This window comes from Agrilus planipennis, unplaced genomic scaffold, assembly GCF_000699045.2.
Source record: "Agrilus planipennis isolate EAB-ADULT unplaced genomic scaffold, Apla_2.0 scaffold19, whole genome shotgun sequence".
Taxonomy (NCBI): domain Eukaryota; kingdom Metazoa; phylum Arthropoda; class Insecta; order Coleoptera; family Buprestidae; genus Agrilus; species Agrilus planipennis.
Window position 1 is genome coordinate 211,950 of NW_020438954.1, and position 14,557 is coordinate 226,506.

At 32.8% G+C, this 14,557-nt stretch overlaps 2 protein-coding genes across 5 annotated transcripts; both read right to left on the reverse strand.

Annotated features, from left to right (window-relative positions):
- Nucleotides 1–83: 83 nt before the first annotated feature.
- On the reverse strand, nucleotides 84–4,465 carry LOC108743328 (ethanolamine kinase). Its single transcript, XM_025974891.1, has 4 exons — nucleotides 4,434–4,465; nucleotides 1,781–1,802; nucleotides 1,320–1,450; nucleotides 84–556 (listed from the first exon to the last, which is right to left on the reverse strand). The coding sequence occupies exons 1-4, from the start codon at nucleotides 4,463–4,465 to the stop codon at nucleotides 277–279; spliced, it is 465 nt and encodes a 154-aa protein (XP_025830676.1). The 3' UTR covers nucleotides 84–276.
- A 713-nt stretch (nucleotides 4,466–5,178) lies between these two features.
- LOC112903928 (ethanolamine kinase 2-like) lies at nucleotides 5,179–14,277 on the reverse strand. 4 transcript variants are annotated; one of them, XM_025974948.1, is made up of 7 exons: nucleotides 10,228–10,715; nucleotides 9,543–10,061; nucleotides 9,082–9,212; nucleotides 8,044–8,319; nucleotides 5,975–6,201; nucleotides 5,394–5,622; nucleotides 5,183–5,330 (listed from the first exon to the last, which is right to left on the reverse strand). In XM_025974948.1, the coding sequence occupies exons 2-7, from the start codon at nucleotides 9,657–9,659 to the stop codon at nucleotides 5,249–5,251; spliced, it is 1,062 nt and encodes a 353-aa protein (XP_025830733.1). In that variant the 5' UTR covers nucleotides 9,660–10,061; nucleotides 10,228–10,715; the 3' UTR covers nucleotides 5,183–5,248. The 4 variants fall into 4 exon arrangements, with proteins under 4 accessions (XP_025830736.1, XP_025830734.1, XP_025830735.1 ...); XM_025974951.1 differs by lacking the exon at nucleotides 8,044–8,319 and having other exon boundaries at nucleotides 5,179–5,330; nucleotides 10,228–14,277; XM_025974949.1 differs by lacking the exons at nucleotides 9,543–10,061; nucleotides 10,228–10,715 and adding an exon at nucleotides 9,268–9,420 and having other exon boundaries at nucleotides 5,181–5,330; nucleotides 9,082–9,202.
- Between the last annotated feature and the right edge of the window lie 280 nt (nucleotides 14,278–14,557).

Consider the following 14,557-nt stretch of genomic DNA (forward strand, 5'->3'; position numbering starts at 1 on the left):
TGCGTAGAATTAATTGGAATTTTTCACACACAAGCCTTGCTATATGAGCTCTCAAAGCATATAAAAATTATACGGCTTAAATGTGAAGTTGGGTGCAAAAGAATACAATTAAATCCTCTGTCGGGAAAAAACGAAATGACTTTCCGAACAACCCTATAGTATGTTACACTTAAAGAAAATGACCCGGGAATACCCCAAAAAGCATTGATCAATTTTTTTAATAGTTGCAGTTTAAAAGCTGTCGGCTGTTATGTGTCACTCATTCATTCGAGTTTGTTACCTTTCCTGTTTAACCGGATCAGAAAATTTATGAGGTACCAAGTTTAGAAAGTTAGTTAACTTATCCCACAATATTGGAGCATGTTCCCCATTGTTTACGCCCTCTCGTACTTTATGCAATTTAGCCAGATGTCTTGCGACCATTTTATACGTTGTTGGTTGGCCGACTGAATTGCAATTGAGGGTACAACCTGGTACAAATTCGTATGCTAAACCATTACTAAACGTTGCATACAGACTTGGCGCTAAACCTTCTCGGTTCAGCAATTTAATGTTCCTAAAATATTATTGTTAATATTTAAAAAGATACGGTCAAGTAGGTACTAAAACACTAATTTGAAGCGAATAAGAAATTAATCAATTCAAGAATTCCTTGAATTTTTTTTGATTGCCTTGATCAGCATTTTGTGGTTTGAAAACGCGAAGGTTGTACTAATTTGTGACGATAATTGCGGGAGGTACCTACACGATAAAATTAATACAATCAGTAGCTGTATCAAATTGTTTTGGATGCTTTGGAAATCCTAGAAATTTATATTAAGTTGTAAAAGTTTTCAATTTTGCTTTATATTTATATGAAGTTGTTGGCAAATGAAACTTCAACTTTGTAATTTCAAAAGAATATTGTCTAGACTGCTTTGTACTTCCCCGAAACAAATTACGAAATCAGTTTGACTTAATAGTACGTATTAACAAATGTTATTCATTTATTTCAGTACTTAAAAAATGAAACTTATGGATTTTCAAATAAACCATCCATTAATTAATATATGTCTATCATTTTCGATTTTATTTACATGCACCAATTGGCTTATCGTTAGTGGTAGCTGAATATAATTATTGCTTTGGCGTTTATTTTACAAAACCTTCAACAATTCGTGTCTTATCATATGAAAACTTTGTAAAATACTAGAAAATTAACACAAATAGGTAATTTTTTTCGTTGGATAGAACTTCTAAATCGGAAATTGTATAGTGGTATAATTTTTAAAAGTTTCGTTTCAAATAAATATCTAGATATCGATATCTTTTTCACGAACCTTGTTTCAGCCTTTCTATCAATTAAGAGGTCAGTTTTGTGACCATAAACTCTAACCAGGACTGAGTTCTCCTCCTTTTCCCCTTCCAGCCTGCATTTTACCAATTTGTTGGTGATACCGTCTGTTAAAAGCTGAACATAAGGGATGCTATTAAGAGAGAGATTAAGGCTAATTTGGGAAACTTACTATAACTAATAAATACACATCTAACATGCGCAAAAAAGCAAACAACACGCAACAAACAAAACTTTGACGAAACAATAGTCATCACAAAGAAAAATTAAGTTTATCAAAAGAGCAAAAACAATTTCATTATTCTACTCAAGTTTTCGTTCAATTCAAGGAGAAGATATAACGAGCGGTTTACTTAATAACAGATAAGATAATTTCAAAAGTAGATTGACGAAAATGATAAGCAAATCGTAACCAACATTAAAAATTACAGCACATAAAAATCGTACCTTAAATTCAANAATTATACGGCTTAAATGTGAAGTTGGGTGCAAAAGAATACAATTAAATCCTCTGTCGGGAAAAAACGAAATGACTTTCCGAACAACCCTATAGTTTTATAATACTATGTACTTTACTATTTTAAAGTAGTAGAGTTTTATATTTTCTGATCTGTTTTACGATTAGCTAAATGTTAAGTTTCAAAATAAATCAAACTATTACGTACATCTAGTTATATATCATAAACATAATTATTTATTGGCGAATGCGTGTAGAACTTTGTAACAATTTATGTGGCCTGAACATGATATGCGGATTTACATACGAAATAAGCACAGAATATCGTAAACTATGTACATGGAATAAGATAACGTGATAATAATAAATCCTAAATGACATTTTTAAACTTTCTTCGTGCTATCAGCGGCTACAGTTGACAGACAAGGTATAGAACCAAATAAGTCGATCAGGCGTGGTTTAAACCTTACCCTGATTAGTTATATAATTGATTATTTAGGCGTATCAACCGATTTATGTATCGTTTTCAATTTGCAAACAAAAATATAAAAATTTAAAAAGATTATCTTTTTCTAAGTTCAATAGTTTCAAACAAATTAAAAGTGTTTCGATACTGCAGAATGGATTTTGTTGCAGATTAAATAAAGTTTGTGCATAACTAATACATTTTTTGCAGTTGCAATTACATAATAGAAGCAATATTAAGTTTTATTTGTTACATTTGACTACCTTTTCTTTTGGACCAATTTCTGATAAATTCTTAATCTAAAATCACGATCACTAGGAAGTGTCAATTTCAGAAACTCGTTCAGATCCATTTTACAGGCTTCTGTTTCTTGTTCAGCCAAGAAATCCTGAAATATTTTCGATAGCCGACTAAGAAAATTCCCATCCGACTTTGAACTGATGGAAACCCACAACTGGTGTTCGTGTTTTACCAATCTCTCCATATTTTCTCTCCCCGCACCTCCTCTATTAAACTGTAATACACGTTCGGAAGATTGTTCTTTTCATTTCAAATCGATCACTAGCATTTATCTATTTATTGCAAGAAAATTTATGCACACGAAGTAGCTACCTAATATGTACAAATCAAATGGGCGAATTTGTCACGAAAGATGACTTTTCGAAAATGGTTTTTCTTCCAAGAAAATTTTTATGAGAAGGCTGGACGCCAGTTTCTAACTTCATAATCCATTTGAATAAAAAAAGAAGAATCCTAGATAAATGTTTGTTTGTTTAAATGGTAGCAAAGAGAAGAAATAACAAACAAATACAAGAAATGTACACGCTATTAACACAGAAAATGCTAAAACGTTTTTTTGAACTTTACAATTTACAAATGAATCGTAAACTTTGTGTAGCACGAAATCCAATCGGTTTAATTGCGGAACAGCGTAATAACTTAACAGTCTCATTATCTAAAACTAACTAACAACTAAACTAAACTAAACTGTCTAAAAACGTTTTGCAGCAATTGAATTACATAATTGGACAAAAGTTTTCTTGATAACTACCAGGAACGGACTCGTAATACCTTTAAAGGACGTCCTACTGATAATATAATTAAAAACAACGGACAAACAGACATACGAGTGGTCCTACAAGGGTTCAGTTTTTCAATCAGACGTAAGGAACCCTAAAAAACCTCTTTTCCTTATAGATAATAAAAATTCAAATACTGGCCAGACTGCCTCACATTTTGTGACTGAATTTTATATTGTATTAAAGTGAATAAAATAAATAAATAATAAACGTAAATAAACGCTATTAGAGACAATATCTATATATTTCTAGCGAAATGCAATTATTACTGACAAAATCTTGACGAAATATTGAAACTACAATCTGATTGCGTTACTTACTGCGTTCATCAGAGAAAAAGGACCTCTCCTATAATAACAGGTAGAAAAGGACTTCAAACTTATTAAAAATGATAGATGCTTGTAAATTATTTAACGTGTTCATTTGCAAAAGGTGCTGATAGTAACTGTCGAAGGTCTCAAACCCCTTATAAACGGTTATTATATCTCACTGCCACAATTTGCTAAGAGTTTCACCACCTGTTACAATGACAAATCACGCGAATGCTTTTAATGACGTGACACAAATCAAAACTATAAATTACCCTTAGACACGTAGAGTTGGTACAAAACACATAAATAGTGACAATTCCTGTTTTACTACTTAATGTATTATAAGTTTTATTGTTTCGCTCTTTAGCGCGGGTGTCCGCCCAACGACACCGATTTTTGTCCACACCATTCCTCCACCCAAAACACTTGCCTACCTCACTCATCCCTCTCTCCTTTCCCAGCCTTCTGGTTGATCTCCCTACTAGAGGTGTCTTTTGAAGATTTTCCCTCCTCGAGGAAAAACTAAACAAAAAACCAATAGTTGTGTAGGTGTTAATGTATCTCCATTTTTACGACTGTCTCCTTGACGAACAACAAGAATCATATTGCCAAGAACAAGACAAGACCAAGACGTATTGTCGAAAAGCAAAAACCAAGACCAAAACTAAATTAGTCTTGACTTGGTCTTAAGTTTGTTCATCACTGGTTAGAAATGAGGACGTATTAGAATGAATAACAAAAGGTCCTACAGATGGCATTAAGAAAGGAAGATAGAATTGAAGGATACCTTCTGAGACATGAGGGGGTAGTTAGAGACATACTAGAAGCGAGGGGTTCCGTATATACTTGTAGGTATTTTTGTGATGCAATTACAAATTTATGGTTCTGGAGCAGCAGGAAGTACTCTATAGGTTTTGATTTCCTTACGAGGGTCAAAATATACGGTATAACCGGCTGTATCTTTTGCAAAGAGATTTCAAGATTGTATATTAATTTGATGATACATAACATGATACCTCCACGCCTTGTTGAGAAAAAGGACCCTGGCAGACAGACTGACTGACAATGAAGAGATTCCATAGGGGTTTCTCTTTTCTTTTGAGGTACGGAACCCTGAAAAAGAGTAAAGAGCGACAGAGGAAGGCATGGATGAGATTACTGTTCAAAAATAGTTCGGAAAACTGAAATTGGAAGTGCTGCTTTTAGACCGGGGACCTTACGATGATGATATAATGTTTTATATGATTGCATTGATTCAAAGCAATAATTACGTTGATTCAAATCAGTTTTTGATTAACGATAACTTATTAATATAATTCCTATGATACCTTGCAGACTTTTAGTGTTTATAATCATTATTGGTTCGTTTCAACGGTTTCAACTCAACCCTCTCGTTGAAAATCCAAGAATTGAAATTTAAATCAGTTTTTGAATAGGATTTAATTAGATCTAGACGTTGGCGAGCGTTGTATGGTATTTAATGGAAAGCCTATCACAGGAATAAAAAGGAGACTTAGATATGCATTCGTTTTATTTAATTTTTTGTATAAACAAATTTATGTGTATAACAAACAAAATACTAATAACAAAAATAACGACGCATCAGCTGGATGTTTCATTCCCATCCAAGTTCAAAAAATCCTCTTTCTTAGCTAAATATTCGTTAATTCTTATAGCACCATATCTAGAAAACCAATAAATTGCTTTAGTGGCTTTCAAAAATTAACGAGCCGGCCGGTAAACTCACTTTATAAAATCGAAATCGATATAAGAATGTTCCGCTTGGATCAAAGCCCAAATGCCCCAAAACAAGTGGCTGGTAAGGGAGAATTTGTTAACTTGTATATACAATTTATAAATATCTTCGTCTTTAACGCTGTCAGTATTTTTGAATTCCAACAAATACGTTTTTAACCAGTCGTATTGTAACTCTTTAGAAGGATATTTTGAGTAATCAATTGTATCTGGTTCGATGCCTAAACATATAATATACGATCGCTATGTTATCGAGTTTCGATTAAACATTTATAGTCCAGGCAAATTAGCCTTTTGGGTTTGTTGTTTGAACTAGACCTAATTTTTTGCTTCTTTTCCCAAAATTTCAAAATAATAGTAGTTGGATTTTTATTTTAAATAAATCTCCATTTATTGAAGAAAATTTATCACTTTGAAAAACAGGACCCCCTTGCCCTTATCGACTTACAGGTACCTATGTAAAAATCCGGTCTAGTCAAAACTTTTTCAAATAATTCACCTGGACTATTCGTGAAACTTTTCGTTTGTTTTAATGGTTGAATTTTTAATCCAGTTGCACAAAAATTGCCTCACCTACAAATTCGTTAAAATGGTTACCAATATCAAATGCCTGATAGTTGTACGCGGCGTATTCGTAATCGATGAAAACAACCGAACTTTCGTCATCTGTACATATCACATTTCCTAAAAGAAGATCATTGTGGCAAAAAACAACAGGACTATTGATTTGAGTTAGGTTTTCTTTAAGATACTCTATTTCTTTCCGCAACTGCTCTTTTGGCAAAACTAAACTCTCATACCTAAAAGTATACTCATATAAATCATTAATCCATCAACAGACGCAATTTTGTTTTCAAGTTTTTAAGTACCTTTCAATATAAGAGAATATATTTTGGGAACTATTGGGGGTTATTCACCCACTTTTGTTTAATTAAATTAGAAAAAAAGTAGGAGACCTGACAACCCTTTGGTACCAAAGAATTCATTAAATTCAGAACTTTATATCTATATTAGACAAGAGATTATATTAAAAAGTATTACAAGAAGTAATTACTCTAATAACTTTAGAATGTTTCTATGACCTTTGAATAGGTCAAAAATGGTTCTTATCAACCATCCCCTTTTACGACGAGAAAACAGAAGAAGTCATGACCCTTCTTCACCCCCACAATTAAACGGTTTCACTAAATTAATAACATGGGGAAAGTACGTAAACTTATCTATCTTATATAGGGTTGTTCGGAAATTCATTTCGTTTTTCTTTTGTGGAAATGAAAGACAGTTTTCGTATAACAAACAAATACTTTATTAAATTATATATTGACCGTTCTGGTCCAACACCTTTTGCCATCTTTCTGGTAGTAGCATAATTCCACGCTCATAAAATTTTTGGTCTTTGCTGGCAAAAAACTGATCGAGGAGGTTTTTGACCTCCTCATTTGAGGTGAAGGTTTTACCGTCTAAAAAATTTTGGAGTGACCGGAACAAATAATAATCCGATGGTGCCAGGTCTGGAGAATATGGTGGGTGTAGCATTGTATCCCATTCAAGCTGTAAAAGCTTTTGGCGAGTGACCAAACTTGTGTGAGGTCTCGCGTTGTCTTGGTGAAACACTACACCTTTCCTGTTGATTAGTTCTGACCTTTTCTGTTGAAGTGCATCATTCAGTTTGTCCAGCTGATGACAGTAGACTTCCGAATTAATCGTTGTGTTATCCGGTAAAAGCTCAAAAAAAACGATTCCTTTAAAATCCCACCAAACAGACAGCATCACCTTTTTTTGGTGAATATCGGCTTTGGAAATGGTTTGAGCCGGTTCATCTTTTTTGCTCCATGACCTCTTGCGTTTGACGTTGTTGTATACAACCCATTTTTCGTCCCCAGTGATGATGCGCTTCAAAAACGGATCATTTTCGTGACGTTTGAGAAGCGAATCGCAGACGTCAATGCGGCGACACAGATTTCTCTCTGTGAGAACATGGGGAACCCATACATCGAGCTTCGAGGATAATCCCAGGCCTTTCAAGTGGTCATAAACTGTTGAATTTGATAAATTTAACCTCAATCCGATCTCACGTGTTGTTATTCGCCGGTTCACATCAACTAATGCCTTTATCGCGTCTTTATCAGCTTCAACCGGCCTTCCCGAACGTGGTGCATCTTCGACATCAAAATTGCCGGATCGAAATTTAGCGAACCAGTTCTGGCACTGGCGTACTGTCAACACACCTTCTCCATACACATCAGTCAATTTCTTTCTGGCTTGAACAGCATTTTTACCCTTTCTGTAGTAAAACAGTAAGATATGTCGAAAATGCTGCTTATCGCTCTCCATATTTAAAAGGGCACCAACCAAAAACTACTGCGTAGAATTAATTGGAATTTTTCACACACAAGCCTTGCTATATGAGCTCTCAAAGCATATAAAAATTATACGGCTTAAATGTGAAGTTGGGTGCAAAAGAATACAATTAAATCCTCTGTCGGGAAAAAACGAAATGACTTTCCGAACAACCCTATAGTATGTTACACTTAAAGAAAATGACCCGGGAATACCCCAAAAAGCATTGATCAATTTTTTTAATAGTTGCAGTTTAAAAGCTGTCGGCTGTTATGTGTCACTCATTCATTCGAGTTTGTTACCTTTCCTGTTTAACCGGATCAGAAAATTTATGAGGTACCAAGTTTAGAAAGTTAGTTAACTTATCCCACAATATTGGAGCATGTTCCCCATTGTTTACGCCCTCTCGTACTTTATGCAATTTAGCCAGATGTCTTGCGACCATTTTATACGTTGTTGGTTGGCCGACTGAATTGCAATTGAGGGTACAACCTGGTACAAATTCGTATGCTAAACCATTACTAAACGTTGCATACAGACTTGGCGCTAAACCTTCTCGGTTCAGCAATTTAATGTTCCTAAAATATTATTGTTAATATTTAAAAAGATACGGTCAAGTAGGTACTAAAACACTAATTTGAAGCGAATAAGAAATTAATCAATTCAAGAATTCCTTGAATTTTTTTTGATTGCCTTGATCAGCATTTTGTGGTTTGAAAACGCGAAGGTTGTACTAATTTGTGACGATAATTGCGGGAGGTACCTACACGATAAAATTAATACAATCAGTAGCTGTATCAAATTGTTTTGGATGCTTTGGAAATCCTAGAAATTTATACTAAGTTGTAAAAGTTTTCAATTTTGCTTTATATTTATATGAAGTTGTTGGCAAATGAAATTTCAACTTTGTAATTTCGAAAGAAATATTGTCTAGACTGCTTTGTACTTCCCCGAAACAAATTACGAAATCAGTTTGACTTAATAGTACGTATTAACAAATGTTGTTCATTTATTTCAGTAGTTATAAAATGAAACATGGATTTTCAAATAAACCATCCATTAATTAATATATGTCTATCATTTTCGATTTTATTTACATGCACCAATTGGCTTATCGTTAGTGGTAGCTGAATATAATTATTGCTTTGGCGTTTATTTTACAAAACCTTCAACAATTCGTGTCTTATCATATGAAAACTTTGTAAAATACTAGAAAATTAACACAAATAGGTAATTTTTTTCGTTGGATAGAACTTCTAAATCGGAAATTGTATAGTGGTATAATTTTTAAAAGTTTCGTTTCAAATAAATATCTAGATATCGATATCTTTTTCACGAACCTTGTTTCAGCCTTTCTATCAATTAAGAGGTCAGTTTTGTGACCATAAACTCTAACCAGGACTGAGTTCTCCTCCTTTTCCCCTTCCAGCCTGCATTTTACCAATTTGTTGGTGATACCGTCTGTTAAAAGCTGAACATAAGGGATGCTATTAAGAGAGAGATTAAGGCTAATTTGGGAAACTTACTATAACTAATAAATACACATCTAACATGCGCAAAAAAGCAAACAACACGCAACAAACAAAACTTTGACGAAACAATAGTCATCACAAAGAAAAATTAAGTTTATCAAAAGAGCAAAAACAATTTCATTATTCTACTCAAGTTTTCGTTCAATTCAAGGAGAAGATATAACGAGCGGTTTACTTAATAACAGATAAGATAATTTCAAAAGTAGATTGACGAAAATGATAAGCAAATCGTAACCAACATTAAAAATTACAGCACATAAAAATCGTACCTTAAATTCAATCATTTTCGGCTGCCAACGTGGTCTAATAACTTTCAATATACGTAAGGCTCCATTATTTAGGTCGTTCTCGTGTATTTCGATTGGTATATGAGGAAACTTTTCCATACCTTATAACATATACTAGATAGCACCTCTGACAATCGAGTGTAAAACATACAAACGATGTTGTTACTTCTTCTACGTTTACAGTGTAAATAACATGAAACGCAGTTAATGGTTCGTAACGTTTCCAAGTAAATATGTTTATATGTACATATCGTACATAATGTGAACGAAGAATAACAACAATTATAACTAACTCTCTCTTATCACACTTTACTTTTATAACGTCCTCCCGCTAGTATTCAAGTACCCCACATTGCAAGTCCGTTCAATTGTTGGATTTAAATTACTACCGTTCTCATTGCTCCGATACCAATTGCTTTAAAATTGCTATTGTACCAGTTTATTCTATTATAATAATAATTGTAGTAATACTGATAATACGTTCATATTATTCACTCCACTCTGAAATAAATACAATTTTACAGTTACTGTAGTTTTTATGGTCCCAATCAATTAATTATAAATTAAAACGCCATTGAAAATAAAACAAGAACATTATTTTTCTGTAAAACAATTTAATCAAATATATTTATATCATATTTACGCATATATAAGAGTATCATCTTACCTCATACTTTAGACCTTAATTAATCTTCAGTTTCGGCATTTCCTGATGTTAAAAAATAAACTAGGCATGAGAGTAACAGGTCATTCCGATAAAATAACAATTGATTATACAGTAAATTTATATTTTATAATTAATATATTTCCCCATACGTACACACTGATTGTAACAATACAATAATTGTAATACAACTTGGTATCAAAACAATGCGATGAGTCTGCATTTTATACGCATTTTTCGCAAACAGGACATGAACAGGATCGTGCGGGTAAAGGAGTAATGGAAAACCTTGGGAGATTTTCACGTTGTTGCGCATGGAATCATCTATCGACCTTTTCCAACATCGAACAATTATATATGCACATTTAATTAAGTGGATACAGATGACTTTAAATAATCGGTTTGACAATGGCTTTAAACAACCTTGAATAAATTTAAAAAAAAAAACAGTAAGCGAACGTAGAATATCACGAAGTACAAATCTTTCTTCTTGATAAAAAAAATGTTCTTTACCAAAAACACGTACCAAACTTACATAAAAATTACAATGCGTTACCTGTAATTCATAAAAAACACAAAAAATTAACTGATAAGGAAAAACACATTGTATAAGTTGAGTGAGTAGAATGTGTTGCCTAAACTATTACTTTTTTTCTGCTACGCTCAGACTTTGAACCCGTGCAGGTGCGAAGCGACAGTATTTGACATTTATCACATTTTATTATGATTTTATCTTATCAAATTATTATCAAAAACAATACTCAAATCAAACATTTGCATTTACGTATGCTCATATTTACTCATACTTTATTATTTTATGTGTTCTAATCTAGTGAAGTAGAGCATATGACATATATGACTCAATTAACAATTTTTTTTATTCATCTGCTAACATTAATCTTTAATTTTGCAAAATTTCAAAATAATCAGCACTCCTATTGTTTTCCTTCAATAATACGTAATTAATTAAAGATTTTAATCGTTTTATGGCTATAATCATCTTGAAGTGTGTCGCAGATAATAAAACGCTAATAAATTCCATTCAATAACGAAAATCTATATAAATAAAAGGATAGGTAGGACTTAATATAAAATATAGTTATTAAAGTCCTTTAAAGTGCCATTGAGAAGGGCAAGTAACTGTAAAATTGTATACGCGGCAGAGTGAGTTTCTACTTATGCCGCATCGCAATGTATTTGCGGCAGCCACCTGATGCTAAGTACTCCTGCAATTTATTAAAGAATGCAGACGAAATTTCAGGAATAAGGGAGTATTTTGATAGGCTTCAAAGTATTTTATCACTAGACGCAGACAAAACTTTTTAAAAGGGCCATTTAAAGTACATCCCAATTAGTTCATCACCTTTGGTGGAGTGGTATACATTTTTTAATACTGTTTAATGGTTTCTATTGGTTGAAACTAATTAAAAAAAAACGAAAGGCTTCACATACCTGTTTATTTATTGGGCACCAGCCTATTTTATTTTATTTATCACTTCGAAAATGATTAATAAATCACTTATAAAGCAATATAAATCGTTTATGAATAAGCAGTAAACATAAAAACATCAACAACAAACAAAGTATATTTAAGAACTGCTACTTTTACATGAACAAATATCCAGTAATCTAAATTAAAAGCTATTTTATGTTAGGTTGGAATAATAAAAGCAACAAATAATTTCGAAAAGTAGTCTTGCATTTTTACCTGTCGATAACGATGTGTGAACAAACGAATCATGATATGAGTAAAGCAGACAAATCTTACAAAATAATGAAAACAAAAATTCGAAACTGGAATGTACAAATCTTTTATTCATCATTAATAGCTATAGTTCCCATCTTACAACAAAATTTTCTACGCTGTTTCAATCAAATTTCCTAACATGCATGTACTTCCCCAAACATTTAATTCGGTTAGAAGTACGTGCCGTCATTTTTATCGTTTTTATTTTCCATCTTCGGCAATTAACTTACAAACTGAATGAAATACTATCATGTCATAGTAGAGGTACATTATTAGACCACATTCTGGACAAAAATCTACTGAACTTGATTTTAAATTTCGATAACAGTCATCAGGCAGTTACGTGCTAATTTAAGAGAGGATTTTAATCTCAAAATTAGTATGCAAGAGCCTGGTGTATGATTCCGAATGGCAAAATCCATAACAGGTTTCTGACCCAGAATCGAGGCCTACACAGTGTATCTACTGGTCTTCTTATGCTACAATGATTTTGGGTAGGTAATAGTATTTGGTTCGGATAAGCAAGAACCTCTAATAAAGGGTTCCGACTTCACCGAAAAAAAGCTTAACTATTGAAGAAATAATGCTAGCGCACATATTACATGATAAATTATTATGGACTATGGACACCATATCATCAATACATACATATATGATACTTATTTACAATTCGCCTTAAGAGTTCTCTTTATTGGGTTTTGTTTGTAGGATGACAGAAATTTAGTGATAAAAATAGTAATGCGACAACACAACTTACGGGGTGATTGAATTAAGTTCTGATGCGAGGTGTGGAAAGGAAAAACAAAAAAGAAGCGTATGACAATAAATACATAAAAATAACCAGAAGGAGGAAGTAACCGTGTGTGTGGATATTCAAAAATTTGGTACGCAATTAACGCTGTTACATTCCCGCGATCCCATTTTTTTATGTAAATACTGGATAAAGATGTCTCCACGTTAATATTACCTTTCAGTGATAACCGTATGCGCTATCTAATCGTACTTTAATAAATTGCACATTATAAACAAAAAAGGCATCAGATATTCTATTAAATAAACGATTTGCTTTAAGATTTCGAAACAAAAGTACTTTAATAAAGAAGGATACTCAAAATGGCCCCCAGACCTCCTAAAATTAAACCTATACCAACCGATCCGGTTCGCAAGGAGCGTCATTTTTAATATATGAGCAAGCCCTGGATAAAGGAAAAATTCCTCTAGTATGTTTTTTTAGTTCTCAAAATCACTGTAAGAGCGCAAAATACACATTTCATTTATTCCTTGATCAAGATAAAATAGACGCAGGGGTAACATTTGCCAATTGGACTGTGGGGTGATGTGTACAAATTATAACAATCCTTTGGTTCTTAAAATTATGATGGGGTCGATTTGAGTCCATAATCAAAAAGCCTTTCAAATCCTTAAATATTTTTGCTGTAGTCATAAATCGAACACGGGAACACCATAATTTATAAAAAAAAGTAGTTTAGGACTAAATTACCAAAAAAGAATCTACATTCTCGTTCCAGGCTTCGATTTTGAGACTTTATCAGTCTAAAGCATAGCCCACACGAGTACACAGTCGCATAGATTTCTATATCATATCTTCGCTAGTGCTTTTCACCCAGGACAAGTTTCAATTTGTGAGGACAGGGGGCGCAACTCACGAGGTGGATTTGAGCACCCTCTTTTTTGTATATATGTAGATGATGATTCGCATCAGAGACTGCTACTAATCGATGTAATGTGAGCAGTTACAAATATACAAGAGACTAAACAACAAACACAATATACATAACAATAATCGTAGTAAGCAACGATAATAATTAATAGACGACGTTACACTATAGGCATTGCATCCAGCGGGATTTTTTGTAATTTTTTTTTTTGTATAACAGTATCGATCGACAGAGCAATAAGCCGTTCTTCTCCATTCTCTAATAACTGCATGTTTAAAAATTAAAAAGTAGTTGTGCTATTTTCACAGTTTTTATTTCAATAACCTTATCATATTATATATGTATATCACTCGGACGAGTGTCTCTCTCTCTTCCTCTCTTTGCCTTCAAGAAGAAAGTAAAACTAATGTACACTACGACTATACAATTAATTAATTGATCAATAATTAGAAGTTGTTACTTTTGTGAACAAGACTGGCGAATTAGTCACGTATCACAATGGTTTTGCTTCTAGTTGACGATCGTTCTGATCAGTCGTCTTCACGAAAGCTCTTGCTTTTTACAAATGTTTACAAATCTGGATATTGTTTTTTTTTTTTTTAAATTAAAAAGTGATAGAAAAACTTCCTGCCACTACTAAATNTCAGACGTAAGGAACCCTAAAAAACCTCTTTTCCTTATAGATAATAAAAATTCAAATACTGGCCAGACTGCCTCACATTTTGTGACTGAATTTTATATTGTATTAAAGTGAATAAAATAAATAAATAATAAACGTAAATAAACGCTATTAGAGACAATATCTATATATTTCTAGCGAAATGCAATTATTACTGACAAAATCTTGACGAAATATTGAAACTACAATCTGATTGCGTTACTTACTGCGTTCATCAGAGAAAAAGGA